The 18,681-nt window shown below is 43.7% G+C and overlaps 1 protein-coding gene across 1 annotated transcript; it reads left to right on the forward strand.

Moving 5' to 3' along the window:
- Positions 1-3,941: 3,941 nt before the first annotated feature.
- Positions 3,942-8,263, forward strand: acp2 (acid phosphatase 2, lysosomal). The gene is made up of 13 exons (XM_068756217.1): positions 3,942-4,034; positions 4,693-4,788; positions 4,923-5,009; positions 5,131-5,191; positions 5,278-5,369; positions 5,453-5,551; positions 5,714-5,800; positions 7,209-7,292; positions 7,383-7,431; positions 7,511-7,599; positions 7,750-7,856; positions 7,946-8,121; positions 8,199-8,263. The coding sequence occupies exons 1-13, from the start codon at positions 3,942-3,944 to the stop codon at positions 8,261-8,263; spliced, it is 1,185 nt and encodes a 394-aa protein (XP_068612318.1).
- The last annotated feature ends 10,418 nt before the right edge of the window (positions 8,264-18,681 follow it).

Here is an 18,681-nt window from a genome sequence, read left to right on the forward strand (position 1 = left end):
ACACAGTAGCATGTATTACAGTACAAGTATAGTCAAACATCCCGTCTAAGAAGAACATTTCAAAAAAGCCCTTGCGGCCTTGTTTCCGTTGAAAGTCCTTAGTACATAAATCATCGACATGTAACAATACCAATAAAATAAAAATAAATTACTCCATTTATGCAAAATTATGATAAATTAAAAAGACACATAATATGTACAATGTAGGTTGACAAAAAAAAGGTCCATCAGTCCCCTCAATCCCTGCAACACTAGAGGGAGCTCAAACAACAACCTGATTACCCCCTCCTATAGGACCAACATGGGTAAATCATCTTTTTATAATACTGCCCCCCAAGGGTGGAACTGTTTGACTCCCGCCCTCAAAACATGCACCTCTTTGGCCTCCTTCAAAACGGCCCTAAAAATTCACCTTTCAGGGGGGCAGAGACTGAGATAGTCATCACGACTCTCTCCGGATCAATCCCACCCCGCCCCTCTTTTTGTCCACCTACGTTGTAGATATTATGTGTCCTTTTTATTATTTATTGTTAAAGTTATTGTAAAATGCACATGTATTGCCCTGTTGGGGATATGCATATAAAACTAAATCCAGTTTTCGCATTACAAAAGAAAGCCATACAAATTATAAAAATAAATAAATATATATATTATAAACTCATACTAATTCGTTTGTTCTCTTCAATCTGACACATTCATTGATCATAATGGTATTTTCTTCATTGCTATCCAGAATATAGACCCAAGCAGGGAGCAGACATATTTAAGGACTGCAGTTTTCTTACCTTTTCTCTCCTCTGTCTGTCAGACTACCTGCTCTGGACTCCAGACTGGCGGTGTTGCGGCCTATTAACCTGCTGCACAAGTCTGTGCCCCACAGCCACACCTCTCTCTCTCTCTCTGTGTGTGTGTGTGTGGTTTTGGTTAAAGTGCTTCGAGCTTGCATGAAACACTGAGAGCGCTTTTCCAAGTCTTGACATTCACAAACTCCTCCTGTCTGAGATTCTGAGATCAGATTGGTCCAGTTCTAGACTCCATGGTGGATCTCGAAGTCCATTTCAAAACCATTGCCCTCATATCCCTGTGGCCTTACGAGAAAATGCCGTTCTCCAAACACAAGGCTCTCTAACGGCATGGTCATGCTGGACCTCCAGAACGCCTTTGACACCGTTAACCATTCGATTCTGTTGAATAAACTGGGGGCGATTGGTTTTGATAGCACATCAGTAAACTGGATGAACTCGTACCTTGAGGGACGAGAACAAATGGTGGACATAAACGGAACCTTGTCCTCGTCCCTCTCGGTGAGCTGTGGGGTTCCTCAAGGAGGCATTCTAGGGCCGTTACTGTTCCTCCTATATTTCTTCACCTCTTCTAGACGTTCAAGCCTTCTACGCTTATCTTGTAACATTGACATCAAGATCGTTGACTGACGCAGAAACACGCTATGCGCAAATCGAAAAGGAGATATTGTGGCGTATATATAAAATTAATCCAAACGCCACGGTGGGCTAAGTCGAAGGGGTTAAAACATTGAAGACGCGCACGCAGTACTTTGCACAGGCCTTGACAGATTTATTCTGCTCCAGCTCGCAGAGAGAACGGTTTGAGGACTTACTTTGGCCGTTGTAATGGTTGACAGTAAATACCTCATTGCGCCAGTGCAACCTGTCGTTGTTTCCGTCGCATCTATCCTGCGTTTGTGATCATGCGGTCAACAAAAAGTTTCTCCCCACGCTCACCCCACCAGCATAACAAGGCCACACACACTGACACCGCACAGGTGAGCGCACACAAATAAAGCCTCCACTCCAGCTGTGCCACGCCCCAATCACCGTGGCGTGGATGCGCACACACCCAGCACGCACACACACCCAGCGCGCACACACACCCAGCGCGCGCACACATTGGCTCTTACAGGAGATGCTCTCCATTGTGCATGCCTGCATCAAGTTTCACAATTACATATTTGGCCCCCATGTCACGGTTTACAACGACCAAAAAATCACTGCCGTCTACTCCCATGCGCATCCAGAGAATGCGACTTCGTCTGCAATGGTATGCAGAGGAAAGGACATGGAGCTGCCTGACACGTTGTCCAGAGCACAGCTTACAGAAGCAGGCCGGAGATGGATGGACGAGAGTGTGTGTCCATCCTCAGCTTTGTCTCACTTAGCAACCAGAAGCACACAGAACTGCAGGAGCGCACAAAAGAGGAGCTAAGCTGTCTCAAACAGACCATTCAACATGCCTGGACTGAACACAGACGGGATGCGCCCCATGCTGTTCATCCATACTGGGACTCCCGAAGCCAACTCGTCATGTCTGATGGGATCATCTTCAAAGGACTACGTATAGTAGTACCCCCAACCATGCGAGAGCACATGCTAAAACTGGGGATCAGTGAAGAGCAAACAGCGAGCTCGGGAAGTGCTGGACTGGCCAGGAATGAGTGCAGAAATTGAAGACATGGTCAGGAACTGCAGCAAGGTGCAGACGTTCAAAATAAGATGCCCAGACATCCACTCAAGCCAACAGAAACCCCAGAGCTGCCATTTGAGGAGGTGGCATCAGATCTGTTTGAGTTTAAAGGAAAACAGTATGTCCTGCTAGTAGATTACTACTCAAAGTTTATTGAAGTGGATGAACTGAAAGACATGCGCAGCTGCACCACGATACAGACTCTGAAAGCCCAATTCAGCAGACATGGAAGCACCTAGCGCTGATGGATTACAGAACGACTCCACTCGAGTCGGTTGGGCTGTCGCCAGCTCAACTGCTCATGGGCAGGAGACCTCGCAATACATTACCTTCTGCTCGTGTGCTGCTTGTACCTACAGCCTATGACCCTCTCAAAGTTAAGAAACCTCTGGACAAGACTAAGGACACTCAAAAGATCTATCATGACCGTAAGAGAGCAGGCAACCCCCCCATTTCTTCCTAGTTACGGTGCGTGAAATATAATGTTTTCACTGATTTCTGATTGTATTTAATTTTATTGATATTGCAGACTGGATATTTAAGTTTGTTAGTCATTTAAGTAAGAAATACTACAAATAACAAGTGAGTGGTATTTGACTCCGGTCATATGTTTATCTCTGAAATGCAATGCGTGTTTCTTTGCTAAGGAGGGCAGATGTAACATATTGTCTTATAACGCGCTAGTTCATTTAGTGCTTTGCCTTTCTAGCTGCAGTCGATTGTCCCTGCTGAGTTGCTGTAGAGCAGAAATAAAGATCATGGCTCCCCGCTAAACAGAGTGTCCGGCGTCCAGCATATTACAAGGTCTTGTGACAGATTGGCCCCATCTATTCTATTTTGTTGTCTTTATTATTAAAATACACATAATAGTAGTATTTTGGTCAGCTTCCGTAATCCAGACGCAAACTGGAATGTCCGTCACTTCCGTAGACGACAGTGATAACGTGTAGAATCCTACGATGGTGGATGTCACGGGCCGAGGCAGAAAAGAACCCAAACGCACGACAGATCCGAAGGGGCAGGCAACGGGAAGGTCACAAAGGCAGGGGGGGTCACAAACCGGTAAATCCACACAGACCAGCAGACAATCCCAAGGGGCAGGCGAAGAGGCAGAGTCCAGGAATCAGGCAGGGTCGGTACACGGGAGGTCAGTCTGACCTGCTGGAAAGTAGGGAACATCTCTGACAATCTGGCAGGGGTGTGGTGTGTGAGCAGAGCACATATGACGGGAATGAGCTGATTGCAGGAGCACCGGGAGGTGAAGACATGGAGAGTTAGTGGGGGAATGACACCGGCCCGCCTCAAGGTGAGACAGGTGAAGACGTGTCCCGCCCTACCCTGTCTCTGATTGGCTAGTACCTAGCACCTTGTCGAGGTGGAGTTATGTTTGACTGCATTGACGTAGCTCAGGCGCGAGACAGGAAATAGTCAGTTCTGTGTGCAGATTAGCCTACGTAAACATGGTGCCGTTAACGTTTCTCTTCTTTTTAATGGGAGCTTCTTCCGTCTGTGAAAAAGCTGCAGCAGAAAATAAGCTAGCTTTTGTGATTGTGGTGAGTACAATTAACGTTTGTTGTGATGTTATGGAGGGGTGTGTGTCTCTCCATCGATTGGCCTTCGTGTTTGACGTGGAACCGTGTCCACATTTAAAGAGGTTCTGGACTTAATTTACATATTTGTTAAACATGTATGTTTGTCTGAACACAACTGAAGACCGTCGGATAAACTGCATTTCGGAATATCGATAATCGAATAGTTACGACTCTCAACCTTTGGAAAGAGCTCACGCTTGTTTCTCGCAGCAACAATGCATTACCCAACAAAAAGGTCAAGCTGAGTGAACACAATATGGATTTAATCACTGCCTTTAGTTGAAAAGCCTAACAGTGAATGCCTCTAATCTCCACATGAAAAAAAAACAATGATCCCTTTGAACTTAATTGCTTGTTGTGCAGCAACTGACCCAACCTGGAGATCAGGCTGACCTCGCTAGACAGTTGAGTTTTGTCTCTCTTTATTGTGGTTATGCTGGAAGGTTTGTGAGTCTCACTTGCTCTTTCAGCTCCGTCCACTTAACTTAATGTGGTTCAGGTCTTTGACTCGGCCACTAGTCTTTTATTCTCGCCGTTTTGTCCGTGGAGCAGGTAAAGCATCACGGCTCAATTGGCTCCTCTCAGGTTTTACCCACCAATTTTTCTCTCTCGACTCCAGATGTATCGCCATGGCGATCGATCGCCAATTAAAGCCTATCCAACCGACCCGTACCAAGAAAGTGACTGGCCTCAAGGCTTTGGACAGTTGTCAGAGGTGTAGCAAATCATTTATCTAATGAATTACCTTTTTTTTTGAAGATGCTGTTCTGAATTTAAAATCGCATTTTTAATTCAAAAGAAAAGTCACGCATCGTGTTCTGCTCTTTATCTTGATGGCTGTGTTCGCAGGAGGGGATGAGGCAGCAATACGAGCTGGGCCAGTTTCTGAGGAAACGATACAACGGCTTTCTCAGCCAATCCTACGACAGATACGAGGTCGCTGTTCTCCTTTGAGATAGCGGAAACCGTCACACACAGCCAAAGATTCCCGATTTTGTTGAGGACAATGAGATCAATGCCATGTCGGGTTTGAACAGTTTCCTTACTTCTTCCTCAGATCGTAATTCGCAGTACAGACTCCGATCGCACCCTGATGAGTGCCGAATCCAACCTCGCAGGTTGGCTAGCTCCTCGTCCTTCTGGCAGGAATTGCCACTTTGTTCAACCCAATAATTCTGCAGTATTATTATTTTATTTTTGCTAGGTCTCTACCCTCCCACTGGCCAGCAAGTCTTCATGCCAGACTTGAACTGGCAGCCGATACCTGTGCACACAGTGTCATCGAGTGAGGAGAGGGTGTGTATAAAATTAAAGTAGATTTACCAAGAGCTCTTTGCTGCAGGTGATCCAACATCTGATATCAATGTCTGTGCTTGCAGCTTCTCAGTTTTCCTCTTGGCAACTGTCCTCACTACGATCAGCTGATGAAGGAAACGAGGCAAACGGAGGAATATCAAAATGTCGTCAGTAAATACCAGGTACTGCCTCCATTCATTCTCTTCTTTGCGCTTTGTTTGGAGGATTACTTTGACAATAAACAATAAGAAAGGATGACTAAAGTCGCGTGTATTTCACGGTCTTGTTTCGATTCTTTCTAGATTATAGATCATACAAAGTGCTTTCCATGTTCTTCTCTTTAGGATGTCGTAGAATTTGTGAGGAACAAAACTGGACAGAATTTCACTTTAGACACAATCGGGATTGTGTACGACACGCTTTTCTGTGAGGTGAGAACACACACACACACACACACACACACACACACACGTCATGCGTCAATGCTTCCTGGAGCCGACTCCTTTTCCACATCCAAACGGTTAAAGGGGAGTCTGACAGGATTAGACTCGCATCTGAACAAGGTGCTGATCAAGAGCTGATCTTTTTTTGTCTATCAAATTCAAGTGGTTCGCTCCAGACCGACAGGTTGGTGCTAGCTAATTGTTTTAACAGCTTTTTCACCACTATTGCCCCCTGCTGGTCAGCAAACTCCCCCCACATTCAGGTCTGTACGGTTCTGACCACATCCAGACTCACTATGAGAAGCTAGGTGCTAAAAAGGACACTTTCGCTTTCACACCTGTAAATACTGTTGATGTGCTAAAAAACAAATTGCCCTTCAACCCAACAAGGCCACGGGCCTCGACCACATTCCCACCCGGTTCCTCAGAGACGCAGCTGTCTCTATCGCCCCCGTGGTAACCCATCTGATAAATTTATCCATCAATCAGTGCCACGTCCCACAGGAATTCAAGACGGCGCGGGTTATCCCTCTGTATAAAAAAGGAAACAAATTAGAACCTGGCAACTACCGCCCTGTTTCCATCCTTTGTTCCATCTCAAAGGTTATGGAGAGAATAATCCAGGAGCAAATCAACCGCTACCTCGCCGAGCATAGCCTGCTCTTTGAATTCCAATCAGGCTTCAGAACATCCCACTCCACTGACACGTGCCTCATATATCTGACCGACTACGTCAAGCGTGAAGTAGACTCGGGCAAATACTGCGGCATGGTCATGCTGGACCTCCAGAAGGCCTTTGACCCCGTTAACCATTCAATCCTATTGATTAAACTAGGGGCGATTGGTTTTGATAGCACATCAGTAAACTGGATGAACTCATACCTAGAGGGACGAGAACAAATGGTGGACATAAACGGAACCTTGTCCTCGTCCCTCCCGGTGAGCTGTGGGGTTCCTCAAGGCGGCATTCTAGGACCGTTACTGTTCCTCCTATACATTAACGACATGAATGCTGCCTCATTGTGTAGCTACTATGCCATGACAATAAAGGCTTTCTATTCTATTCTATTCTGTAACTGCAAATTGTTCCTGTTTGCTGATGACTCAGCACTCCTGATTTCGGCTCTCAGCTCTGAGGTCACCAGAATCTGTACTCAGCTTACCGATAACAAACTGTCACGAAACCTTGGTAAAACGGAATCCATTCTTTTTGGGTCAAGACACTCTTTAAAGTGAGATAAATGTTAATGACTTTCAACGGAAACAAGACCGCAAGGGCTTTGTTGAAATGCTCCTCTTAGACAGATTGTTTGACTGTACTTGTACTGTAATACATACGATTGTTTGACTGTACTTGTACTCTAACAGTCTATCTAATAAATATAATCATCATCAGTCCAGACACAACATGTCCGCCCCGGACTGGGTGACACCAGCTGTCATGGAGCAACTGCAAGAGCTCAGAGACTTGGACTTTCAGGTATGAGTAGCAGCGGCATTTGTTGTTAGACGTGGGTTGGATGTCTCAGGACGGCATTCGTCCGACTGCTGTCACATTTTTTTTACACAGTTCATATTCGGATTCTACAAGCAGCGGGAAAAGAGCCGGCTGCAGGGAGGTACGTGTGCCGCCTGAGTGACCCGGTGCTTAGTGCGTTCTTTCCCTGAGACGTCTCGCCTCTTCGATATGCCTTTCAGGTTTACTTTTGGATAAGATAGTGAAGGATCTTTCCAACATGGCCGCCCCAAACCCGGAACAGAGGCTGAAGATGGAGATGCTCTCAGCGGTGAGTGCGTTCACGCTAATAGCACTTTATGCGAGCTGTGTTTTTCCAGATCCCGCCTCGGTGCTAAGATAAGCTAAGCTAAGCCAAGCTAACCATTCCTGGTTGTCGTCCCATGACGTGAACACACTTGTTTGTGTGTCTGCTCTGCAGCATGACAGCACTCTGCTTGCCCTTCACGCCAGCTTGGATGTGTTGGATGGAAGACAGCCGCCATATGCAGCCTGTCAGATATTTGAACTGTACAGAGCTGACAATGGGTAAACGCACACACACACACACACACACACACTGATGGTGCACAGTAAATTTAATATTTAGATGTCGTACTCGTCTGTTTTTGTGCCAGCTCTGCGTCCGTGATGATGTTCTTCCGGAACGACACCACAGTGGAGCCATATCCCCAGCAGTTGGCAAGCTGCTCCTTTGACTGCCCCCTAGAGGAATTCATGAGAATTACAAATCCCTATATTTCAGACGACCGGGACAAAGAGTGTCAAGAGCATTCAGAGGGCCGAGATATTGGTGACGCGCTTTATCAAAAAATAAATAAAGATGACAGACTTCATCTTAATAATTTCTTTTTGTCTCTCCATCTTCAGAAGTGAGCATCGGCCTGGTGGTGGCCAGCTACCTGCTCTGCCTCCTGGTTGTCGTCATCCTCTGACAGAGTATTTTCCCTAACACCCTGAGTAAAAATAATTAAATGCACACAAAATGAATCAAGCAGACAAACTTCGACACTTTACCGATCGGGAGAGGACCGTCCATCCAGCAGCTAAGCACGATGACCTCTGCCCCTCAGGGCATTTTATTCACTCAGAGAGGGGTGTGTTTTAGATTGTTGCAGACAATATCTTCTCTGCCCACCAGATGGGGCTGTTCCTCTCAATAACAGAGCAATGGAAATATACATAAATTATTCTAACAGCGGGGAGCCATGTCTTTATTTGTTGCTCTACGGCAGGGGTGCTCACACTTTTTCAGCATGCGAGCTACTTATATAATGACCAAGTCACAAAGATCTACCCACTAAAAACAGAAGTACTTTCAAATATATCGAGGATTCCTTATTTACAATGTATGTTGATGTACCCTGCGTAACCGCATGAGCCAATACTGCACAACACAATTTAATTAACTATGAACATTTTTTGTATTTACATCAGTTTACTTTGATGACTTGCATTGACTTGAATCAGACAGGGATGCGTAGTCCGGACAGTAGCTGCTGACTCAGCCTCGAGCACATTTCCAAATGTTCATCAGTCATGGTGGAACGGGACTTGGACGTAATGATCTTCATGTGGGAAAAGGCTGACTCGCATAAATAAGTGGAGCCGAATAATGCAGTCAAAACATGTCCTCATGTTGGGGGACGTTTCCTCCAGAACTGCCCACGAGGTCCTGACTTCAGTTCGATGTCGGCTTGAAGAGTCAAAATCTCATTTTCCACTCCAGAAGAGTTCAGGTGAAACAGTGTTGCAATTTTTGATGCGAGTGAATCAACGTCAGCATCTTCCCGAAAAGGAAAGCACATGAATGTAGCGACTGGCTCGATCAAAGAAAAGTCTTGAAAGCGATTATCAAACAGTGAGAAACACTGTTTGACAATTTGCTGGCTTCACAGCGCCGTGTAACTGGACTTCTTGACAGCTGCAGAGCTTTGATTGAAGATAATATTTCTGCTTTATTTTTAAAGTCTCGGAATAATGAGTCAGCTGCTTTAACGAATGCCTCTTTCACCATCTCTCCGTCTTGGAAGGACATCTTGTTATTACGTGACTCACGCAAAACGATGCCTCTGTGGTGGCTTTCGCTTTTGAAGTACCGGTATGTTGCGTGAAAAATGACTGGTGTCCGGACAACTGGTATTTTAATTTGTTAACTTTTCTTTTTCTCAGCTCGCTTTTCGGTGGAAAGTCGGTGTCGTATTTCCCATGAACAGTCCAAAAATGTCGCGACATTGTGAAAAAAAATGAACGATGTCGCAAGGCCGCAATTACCGTATTGATCCATATAAAAGGCGCACTGCGTTAAAAATAGCCCAGTGTAGAAACCAGCGATGAGAAGGTCAAACAAAGGACACCCGACATGGATGGAGGGACAAAGACGATCCTACATGGCCCCCGTTGGTGGGGCGGGGGGTAAAATCTATGTAAGCCTTAAAACACTTTACAGCAGCAGCTGTCTCTAGAAGACGCTTTAGCGATGCTGCTATTGCTAGCTTTAGCGATGCTGCTATCCTGGGATAGAAAGATATGAAACTGTCCAGTTACAACCTCCTAGGATCCAGAGACATGTGGAGACATTATTATTATAGTAGGCGTCCTACCATGAACATGCTCGGGACAACGTGCCGACAACACAGACGTGTACATTTACCTTCGCATCGGATCGCTACTCCAGGCCGGCGAGTCGAGCCAAGTCCGGGATGATCCCCACGAGAAGATTTGAGAAAAAAATGTCAGGAAATAAATAACACTATTAATAAAATAACTAATGACTAAATAACCCTTTCCGGGTTTGTCATATAAAAGGGTCCATGGAAAATTAACTCTCTGGTTGTATAAGATCATTAAAATTGTCCTAAATGAAAGGAAGGATGCTTTTCTTCAGAATATGAATATATTCTCCACTATCAATATTATTTTTAGGAAACAAAAGATTGAATTAAAGATGCGAGCAGCCTTGAGAGGGTCCTCGCCCCCCCGGCGCACGTCGTGTTATATACGCTTATTTGCAATCCACAAATGTCAGACACACGCGTACGTCCTCTGGACGTGACTCTGACAGTGTGTCAAGTTTGGGACTGATTGGACAATGTATGCTCCTGTAGGTGGCGCTATGAATATCACTCTTCATGGCACGTGCGTTGTGTTGGGGTTTTGAAATGTGCAGTCATGTTGATCAGTTTTGCTCCCATCTGCTGTTTTTAATATATTACAATCCCTAATAAAAAGCTCTCGTTGCCTGTAGACGTGAGCAGATCGATGTACACAAATTTTATTTTCAAAATCTAATATACAATCGACCAATTTACCAAATTCCCCAAGTATGAACTAACAGAGTAACAAATTGCTTGCATCAAAGATACAGAGTAAGAACCACATGACTTGTCAGGGAAAAAAACGTTTTATTTGCAAACCTAAAATTAAAAAATGACTGCAGTTCTCCTTCAGAGAAGTCCTGAGCATGTGGGCTCCATCATGCTGTCCTCTTCAGTCCTGCGATAGACCTGGGTCATCGGCGCCCGTTTGGTTCAGGGTCACCTGCGCCGCATCATCCCGAGAACCCAACTTCTCCTGGCCATCCTTTCCCGCCTCGGGCTCTTCCATGTCATCATTTAACATGACTTCCATTAAGTCTTGATCACATTTCAAACACAAAAGACACATCAAAAGCAATGATAACATATCAATATCCTTCTAACAATGTGACACTTGATGCTAATATACTTAGCACCGAACCGACTTCTCATAGAAAGCGTACATACAGTTATCTGCGCCTGCAATAGTTATCCGAGTGCATTATACTTCAAGTTGCCTTTCATACATAATATTATACCTTAACTGGATTTACAACCAACAACTACTCCAGACTTAGAAATATTATCTTCCATTTCTTCCCAAATCTGTTGACACAATTCAGGAGACTGCCCATGATACGTTGCCGACACTCGCTCTTGACTTGCCGCTGCACCTCAGTACACAGTCCATGCCGTACACTGGAACACGGCTTCACTACAACAGCAGCAAGATTTGTCACTGTGATTAAACCGAATACAGTACTGCTAAATCTCACCAGTTTGAAGCGTATGCAGCTCCTTCTCCTCCAGCCGCATTTGCAGGGAAACAATCAGCCAATCAGAAGTCTCTGCAGAGTCGCGCCTTGTTGTTCCAGCGCCCTTCGACGTCTCACCAACCGTACCAGCGTTGTTGTTGCCATTGCCCCAGAGTGCACCACGCGTTGGTACACTCCGTCTCTGGGGATCGCCAGATCGTTGCACGAATACTGCAACACACAGAAAAATTAACAACTAGCAAAGAAGGACATAAGCTAAATGCTATCAATAGAACGGTTGTGAACATAAACGGCTATAAAATGAAACACGCTTACACTTGCAAGCTGGAGAGCGTCACACGCTGCTTGAACACTGTCCTCATCAATCGAGGCAAATTGACCTGGTGACATCATCTGCAAACAAAAAAATAAAGAGCATATACTAGTCGGAGATGTAAATTTTAGAACTCATTTAACAAACTAACAGAACTTCTACTAAAGAAAACATGCATCTCAACAATTAATGACAAATAATTTACTGTGCTGCTTACTATATTGTACGAAAACCTTTATAAAATGTCTATTTTTGCAAATATAACATTTGCCTGTCCTTGAATACTGTCAAATATTTTAAAGTGGAAAACTATAACACCTTGGGGGGGGGGGGGGGGGCAGGCACCAGGCATGCCTCTAGCTAAACCAACAGGGCAAACTGAGAATCCACACGCCATCTCCGTGGCTTCAATCTCAATCGTCACTCGGGTACAGATAGGAGACTTATACATACAGACACGTGGCAGTCTATCGATAGAATAACTTACAGAGTGGCTGGTGGAATCCATTTGCCTTAATATATTGCAAACCAAAACCTGCAATATAACAAAAGAGAACTGTTAGATCACAGAAACATTTATTGGATTATTCCACGGTTCCCAAGATGTCCGTGTGTGTCACAGACCAAGGCAGGTAAGAACCCAAATGCACGACAGTAGAGGGGGTATCCAAAACCAGAGCTTTGATGTTCATTACCGGGTAGTCAGTCAGAACCAGCAGACAAATCCAGATAGGGGAAGGCAAAGAGACAGAACCCAGGAATCAAGCAGGGTCAAAACACAGGAGGTCAGTCTGGAATGCTGAAGAGTAGGAATCATGTCACTAACAATCTGGCCGGGGAGCGGTGTCTGAGTTGAGTATATGTAGGGACAGGGCTGATGAGTGATTAGCTGCAGGTGATGACCAGAGTACAGGTGACAGGAATGAACTGATTGCAGGAGGTGGATGTGAGAAGACAGGTGAGGTTGGTGTGGAACGGACACAGGCCCGCCTCAAGCTGTGACAGTATGATTGAGTTAGCGCAACTGCTAACGCACATGGCACGAAACACAATGTTTAGTTCACATCAAAGGAAAAGTCCTCTTCATGTGAAACAAGTCCTCTGGAATGAGTCTAGAATGGTTTAAATAAGTTCCTGGAGTTCCTTCGCTTCGCTCTCTGGCCTTTCTGCTTCTAGATGTGTGTTCATGATGGGGCGTCCCCTCAGAGTGCTCAGTACCTTTGGCGAGGAGACTTTAACGTGAACGATGATGGGAGCCAGTGAAGTCTTGAGAAGTTGTGAAGGGTGGTTGATGGTGTCAGCGTCCAGAACCACCAGCTGCAAGGAGCGGGCCAGTTCAAAGATCCTCTCGATCTCGCTCTGCACCTCAGCTGAGGAGACGGTTCAGATACGGCACGGGAAGTTAGGACCTTTGTGAACACTCAAAGCGAGCAAATACGGACACGGTGGCATTGGAGAAAGGCTTTAGATGCCTGGAGAACCGCTTTAGGTAATAACACCACATTATGTAATAATGCCTCATTATGTAATAACACCACATTATGTAATAATGCCTCATTATGTAATAACACCACATAATATAATAACGCCTTATTAGGTAATAACGCCTCATTATGTAATAACGCCTCATGTAATAATGCCTCATTATGTAATAACACCACATTATGTAATAACACCACATTATGTAATAACACCACATAATATAATAACGCCTCATTATGTAATAACGCCTCATTATGTAATAACACCACATTATGTAATAATGCCTCATTATGTAATAACACCACATTATGTAATAATGCCTCATTATGTAATAACACCACATTATGTAATAATGCCTCATTATGTAATAACACCACATTATGTAATAACACCACATAATATAATAACGCCTCATTATGTAATAACGCCTCATTATGTAATAACACCACATTATGTAATAATGCCTCATTATGTAATAACACCACATTATGTAATAATGCCTCATTATGTAATAACACCACATAATATAATAACGCCTTATTAGGTAATAACGCCTCATTATGTAATAACGCCTCATTATGTAATAACGCCTCATTATGTAATAATGCCTCATTATGTAATAACGCCACATTATGTAATAACACCACATTATATGATAATGCCTCATTATGTAATAACGCCTCATTATGTAATAACACCACATTATGTAATAACGCCACATTATGTAATAACACCACATTATGTAATAACACCACATTATGTAATAATGCCACATTATGTAATAACACCACATTATGTAATAACGGCGCATGTACAATTCAATTCAATTCAGTTTTATTTATATAGCGCCAGATCACAGAAAGTTATCTCAAAGCACTTTACAGGAGTAGTAGGGAAAGACAGAACCCAACTTGACCCACAAGAGCAAGCACTTTGGCAACAGAGGCAAGGAAAAACTTCCCTTTAACAGGCAGAAACCCTTGAACAGAAACAAGGCTCATGGTGGACGGCCGGGATGTAATAACACCACCTTATGTAATAGCGCCGCATTATGTAATAGCGGCGCATTATCCATCCATCCATCCATCTTCATCCGCCCCCCGGCCGGGTCGCGGGGGCAGCAGCCCAAGCAGGGAAGCCCAGACTTCCCTCTCCCCGGCAACTTCCTCTAGCTCTTCCGGGGGGATCCCGATGCGTTCCCGGGCCAGCCGAGAGACATAGTCTCTCCAGCGTGTCCTGGGTCTTCCCCGTGGTCTCCTCCCGGTGGGACGTGCCCTGAAGGAGACATCCTGAATAGATGCCCGAGCCACCTCATCTGGCTCCTCTCAATGCGGAGGAGCATTGAGAGGTCCGAGCTCCTCCCGGATGACTGAGCTCCTCACCCTATCTCTTAGTTTGCACTGGCGGTGTAATAACATTTTATTTTTGTTTTTCTAATGTTACGTTGCATCAATTGCGTAATTTAATATTGGTTTTATTTTTATTTGTATTGTTATTTGTGGATGATTTATGTACGAAGGACTTTCAACGGAAACAAGCCCGCAAGGGCTTTTTTGAAATGCTCCTCTTAGACAGGATGTTTGACGTTATTTGTACTGTAATACATGCTACTGTGTGACTGTACTTGTACTCTAACATTCTATCTAATAAATATATTCATCATCATCATCAGCCACCCCACGGAGGACGCTTATTTCAGCCGCTCAGAGGACAGACGGGACGAAAAGACACCGTTCAGCGTGCAAAAAAGAAAAGTAGCCTTTTTAACGCAGGGGTCACCAACCTTTCTGAAGCCGAGGGCGACGTTCTGGCTACCGATTCATGCAAAGGGCTACGAGTTTGATACACATTTTTACCATTTACCATGAATCATTAATGATATTCATCTATGTAAATACACCGATCATGTTTAATGATTACTCACACTAATTATCAAAGTTTTAACAAGGAGGGAACAGATTTGACTTGTTCAGAAGTCTTTTATTTTATACAACCGCTTGAGAAACTATGGAAATAAACATTCCACAAAGCCAGGAAGCCAGATTAGATTGATGTAAAAGCCAGTTGACACGGCAGAAATTTGTGCGCATGCAAAGTCCTGCCTGCTCATCTAGCGTCATGCTAATGTTTGCAACGTGCCAAAAGAAGGCGGGGTTATCTAGGAAAGGCGGCGTTCGGGTTTAAATTGGGTAACTTTGAAGACTCCGCGTCCGTTGCTACGGGGACACCAAAGTCAGCAAAAAGAAGGAATAATTCTACAGGAAATCAAAAGGAAACGGGAACATTCCTGACAACGAAGCATTTCTAAATACAGGAACTTGATGGGGTTCAATTGATTACCTTTAGTTCTGTAGATAATTCATCCCTATGCTAATAACGTCTTTGATCCAGGTTTGTCTGGTCAATGATCGGGTCGTTATTACCGCCATAACAGAAGCACTTACTTTGGTTCTAAAGGCTGTAAGTGCATTTTGTTGGAGTCGTTGTGATGAACTACAAAGATTCTGAATGCCAAATAGAACCATCAGTTCTACAGGGAACCTCCTGCAGATTGTTGCCATGACATTGTCTTGTACAATTTGTATCGCGGCGAGAATCCGTTCGATGAAACTTTATTTTCGACAGCACCGAGTCATGTACAGGCCAAATAGTTTTTTTCTCAATATGTCCAATAATTTAAGTTAAGTTGTAGTTAAATTGCACATAAAAAAAAGAAAAGGCTAAACTGGTTGTCATAGAATATGCTATCGTAGGCTAACACTGGTGGCATAACCTCCGTTATGAGCTCCTCCCTCTCTATCTGGATATTCATGTCATAAATATATGTCAGTAATCCCTCTCTCTCCCCCGTGGTCTTGTGCTCTCTCTCCCTCTGTTTGTCCCTCTTTCTCTTTCGGGTCCTTCTGTCCATGGCGTAGCAGAACCTGATATCCTGTGCAGCTGTAATCTATGGAATCTTGTGAATTGCTTTAGGTCACTGGCAGCTTTGCTTTTCACACAATCGCCTCCGTTTTCATATTTTTATTTATTCCTTTTTATAAATTAAAAAGCACATTATGCATGCAATACCAATATTACGGTTAGGTTTTCATCTTTGACAGCAAAAAAAAAAAAAAGTATAACACAAAGATCTGCCGAATGCTCGGGTGAATCTGCTTGATGAAAGCCACAGCATGAAGCGATGTACACAGTTTGCGGTTGCATAGTACAGTACATGGAGTTCCTCATCTTAAAACAGCATGCCGTTTCGTATTGCACATTGCTGGAACCTGCTGTTGCTCCATGTGTTCAACATGGGTCTAATCTCAGCTCATGTATACAGCAAATGAAGACATTATGTACATTGTCTCGCTATAAAAAGAATCAACAGCAAATGGTTGTCGCCTACTTTTCTAATGGAATAAACGGTGCTTTCCCTCTTTTGTTTTCCATTCTAGTGAAGAAAGACCTTCCGACATTTTGTTGAGATTTTATTCACAACAAATAAAACTGGAAATGTAAGTTGAAATGTAAAATTAGGGTTGGAGTAAATAAAAAATAAAACAACTATTTTGTTCTGATCTAATCTGCTATAATCTAATCTGTCATTGTTCCAAATAAAGGAATTAAATCAATGATTTCACATAAATGCATATTTTTGTTTTTGCTCTCTCGTGTGCTATATTATTATTATTATTTCTATAGTTTCCCTTTCATGGAGATCAAAGTGGTCGATTAAGAGAAAACAATTCTCCTGAGTTTCCATGTAAAGAAATCGAGTAAGATTTTGCTTCTTTTAAAACAACAACAAAAGTATTTGAGTTTTACAGGGGAAATGCACATAAAAATAATAATTTATTATTCCTGCCCAGATTTAGATTAGATGATTGATACATTTATGAAATAGATAGCTAGAGCCAGCAGCCAGTTATCTTTTCTCAACATTTTTTAAAAAATCAACAGGGGAAAGTTGTAAAAAGAAAATCCGCCCAGCAGCAACTGTAAGGTTCTAAATTAAAATCTTACATTGTAATTCATGCAATAGCACAAGTTGACGTTTGATGGAGTTGCATGCTAGACCATTGGAGAACCTCCTGAAGTCTCCGCTGTGGTGCTTGAAGAAGTTGTCAACCTGCACAGATTATTCACAATCCGGGATTCATAATCCCAAATGGTTCCATTTGCAGCGCTGAGCACCGTTGCTGTTGTCAAACATGCAGCAGACCACACCCAATGCGGTATTTACACCGACGGCTTTCTGCAGAAGCGATTTCAACACGTCACCAGCAAGTTAAAACAAAACATCTGGAATAGTGAAAATAACACCGAAGTCACCGGTGCTAAATGTTGTTTTCTTCTAAATTGTGTTTGTGATGGTTTCTGATTGGTCCCTCTGGACTGAGGTGACACAATCTGAGATAATAGGACAAGATAATGAATTAATTGATACCAGAAATCATTTAAGTGTAAAAATAAATGAATAAAAGTTGAACAAAATACAGTAATATATATTTATATAGCGCTGCGGCTACAGAACCCTTCATTGGTAAAGTAGAATAAGTTTTCTGTTTAATTCATTTTATGAGTCTTTCTTCAGTTCATTGATGTCGGGGGGGGGGGCGACCCATAAAAAGAAAATAACACCTTTACAATGATTTTTAGAAATGTACCAAGAACAAAATAAAGACTCCCCTTGTCAGCCAATCAGAGGACGCGATATCTAACAATATATTCAGATACACACTGAACTCTTCTGCCGTCTTATTGATTTATTAAAGCCTCTGTTTAGAGTTAAAATAGCCCAGTGTAGAAACCAGCGATGAGAAGGTCAAACAAAGGACACCCGACATGGATGGAGGGACAAAGACGATCCTACATGGCCCCCGTTGGTGGGAGGGGGGGGGGGGGGGGTAAAATCTATGTAAGCCTTAAAACACTTTACAGCAGCAGCTGTCTCTAGATGACGCTTTAGCGACGCTGCTATCGCTAGCTTTAGCGATGCTGCTATCCTGGCACAGAAAAACATGAAACTGTCCAGTTACAACCTCCTAGGATCCAGAGACATGTGGAGACATTATTATTATAGTAGGCGTCCTACCATGAACATGCTCGGGACAACGTGCCGACAACACAGACGTGTACATTTACGCTCTCTTATCCCGCCAAAACTAGAGGAAGGAAATTCAAAAACCCAATTTAGCATTAGCATAAATCCCGTTTGTTGGGTTCTGATCTTGCCTATGATGGAGAGGTAGGTCTCCGACCCAAATGAAGTCCAGACGCTACGCTACAGTGAACGCTAATGTGAAGCACCACGTTTTATCACCCCCCCCCCCCCCCCCCACAAGTCTACAAGTCTTCTTCACCTCATTGTTGGGGGGAATCCAGAACGCTAGGTACAAAATATCAATCTTCTAGCAGCATGCAACAAGAAATAATGAGTCAGAACAGCATCAGATCTGGAAGAATGCCCCCCCCCCCCCCCCCCCATGCACCTTCACATCAAT

Source organism: Brachionichthys hirsutus, chromosome 24, assembly GCF_040956055.1.
Source record: "Brachionichthys hirsutus isolate HB-005 chromosome 24, CSIRO-AGI_Bhir_v1, whole genome shotgun sequence".
NCBI classification, from domain to species: Eukaryota; Metazoa; Chordata; class Actinopteri; order Lophiiformes; family Brachionichthyidae; genus Brachionichthys; species Brachionichthys hirsutus.

Excerpts from the sequence above, each read along its gene's own strand:
- acp2 (XM_068756217.1), top strand. The coding sequence starts at position 3,942 with ATGGTGCCGTTAACGTTTCTCTTCTTTTTAATGGGAGCTTCTTCCGTC. Across the intron at positions 4,035-4,692 it reads AGCTAGCTTTTGTGATTGTG|ATGTATCGCCATGGCGATCG; the intron begins GTGAGTACAATT and ends TCTCGACTCCAG. Across the intron at positions 5,370-5,452 it reads TGTCATCGAGTGAGGAGAGG|CTTCTCAGTTTTCCTCTTGG; the intron begins GTGTGTATAAAA and ends CTGTGCTTGCAG.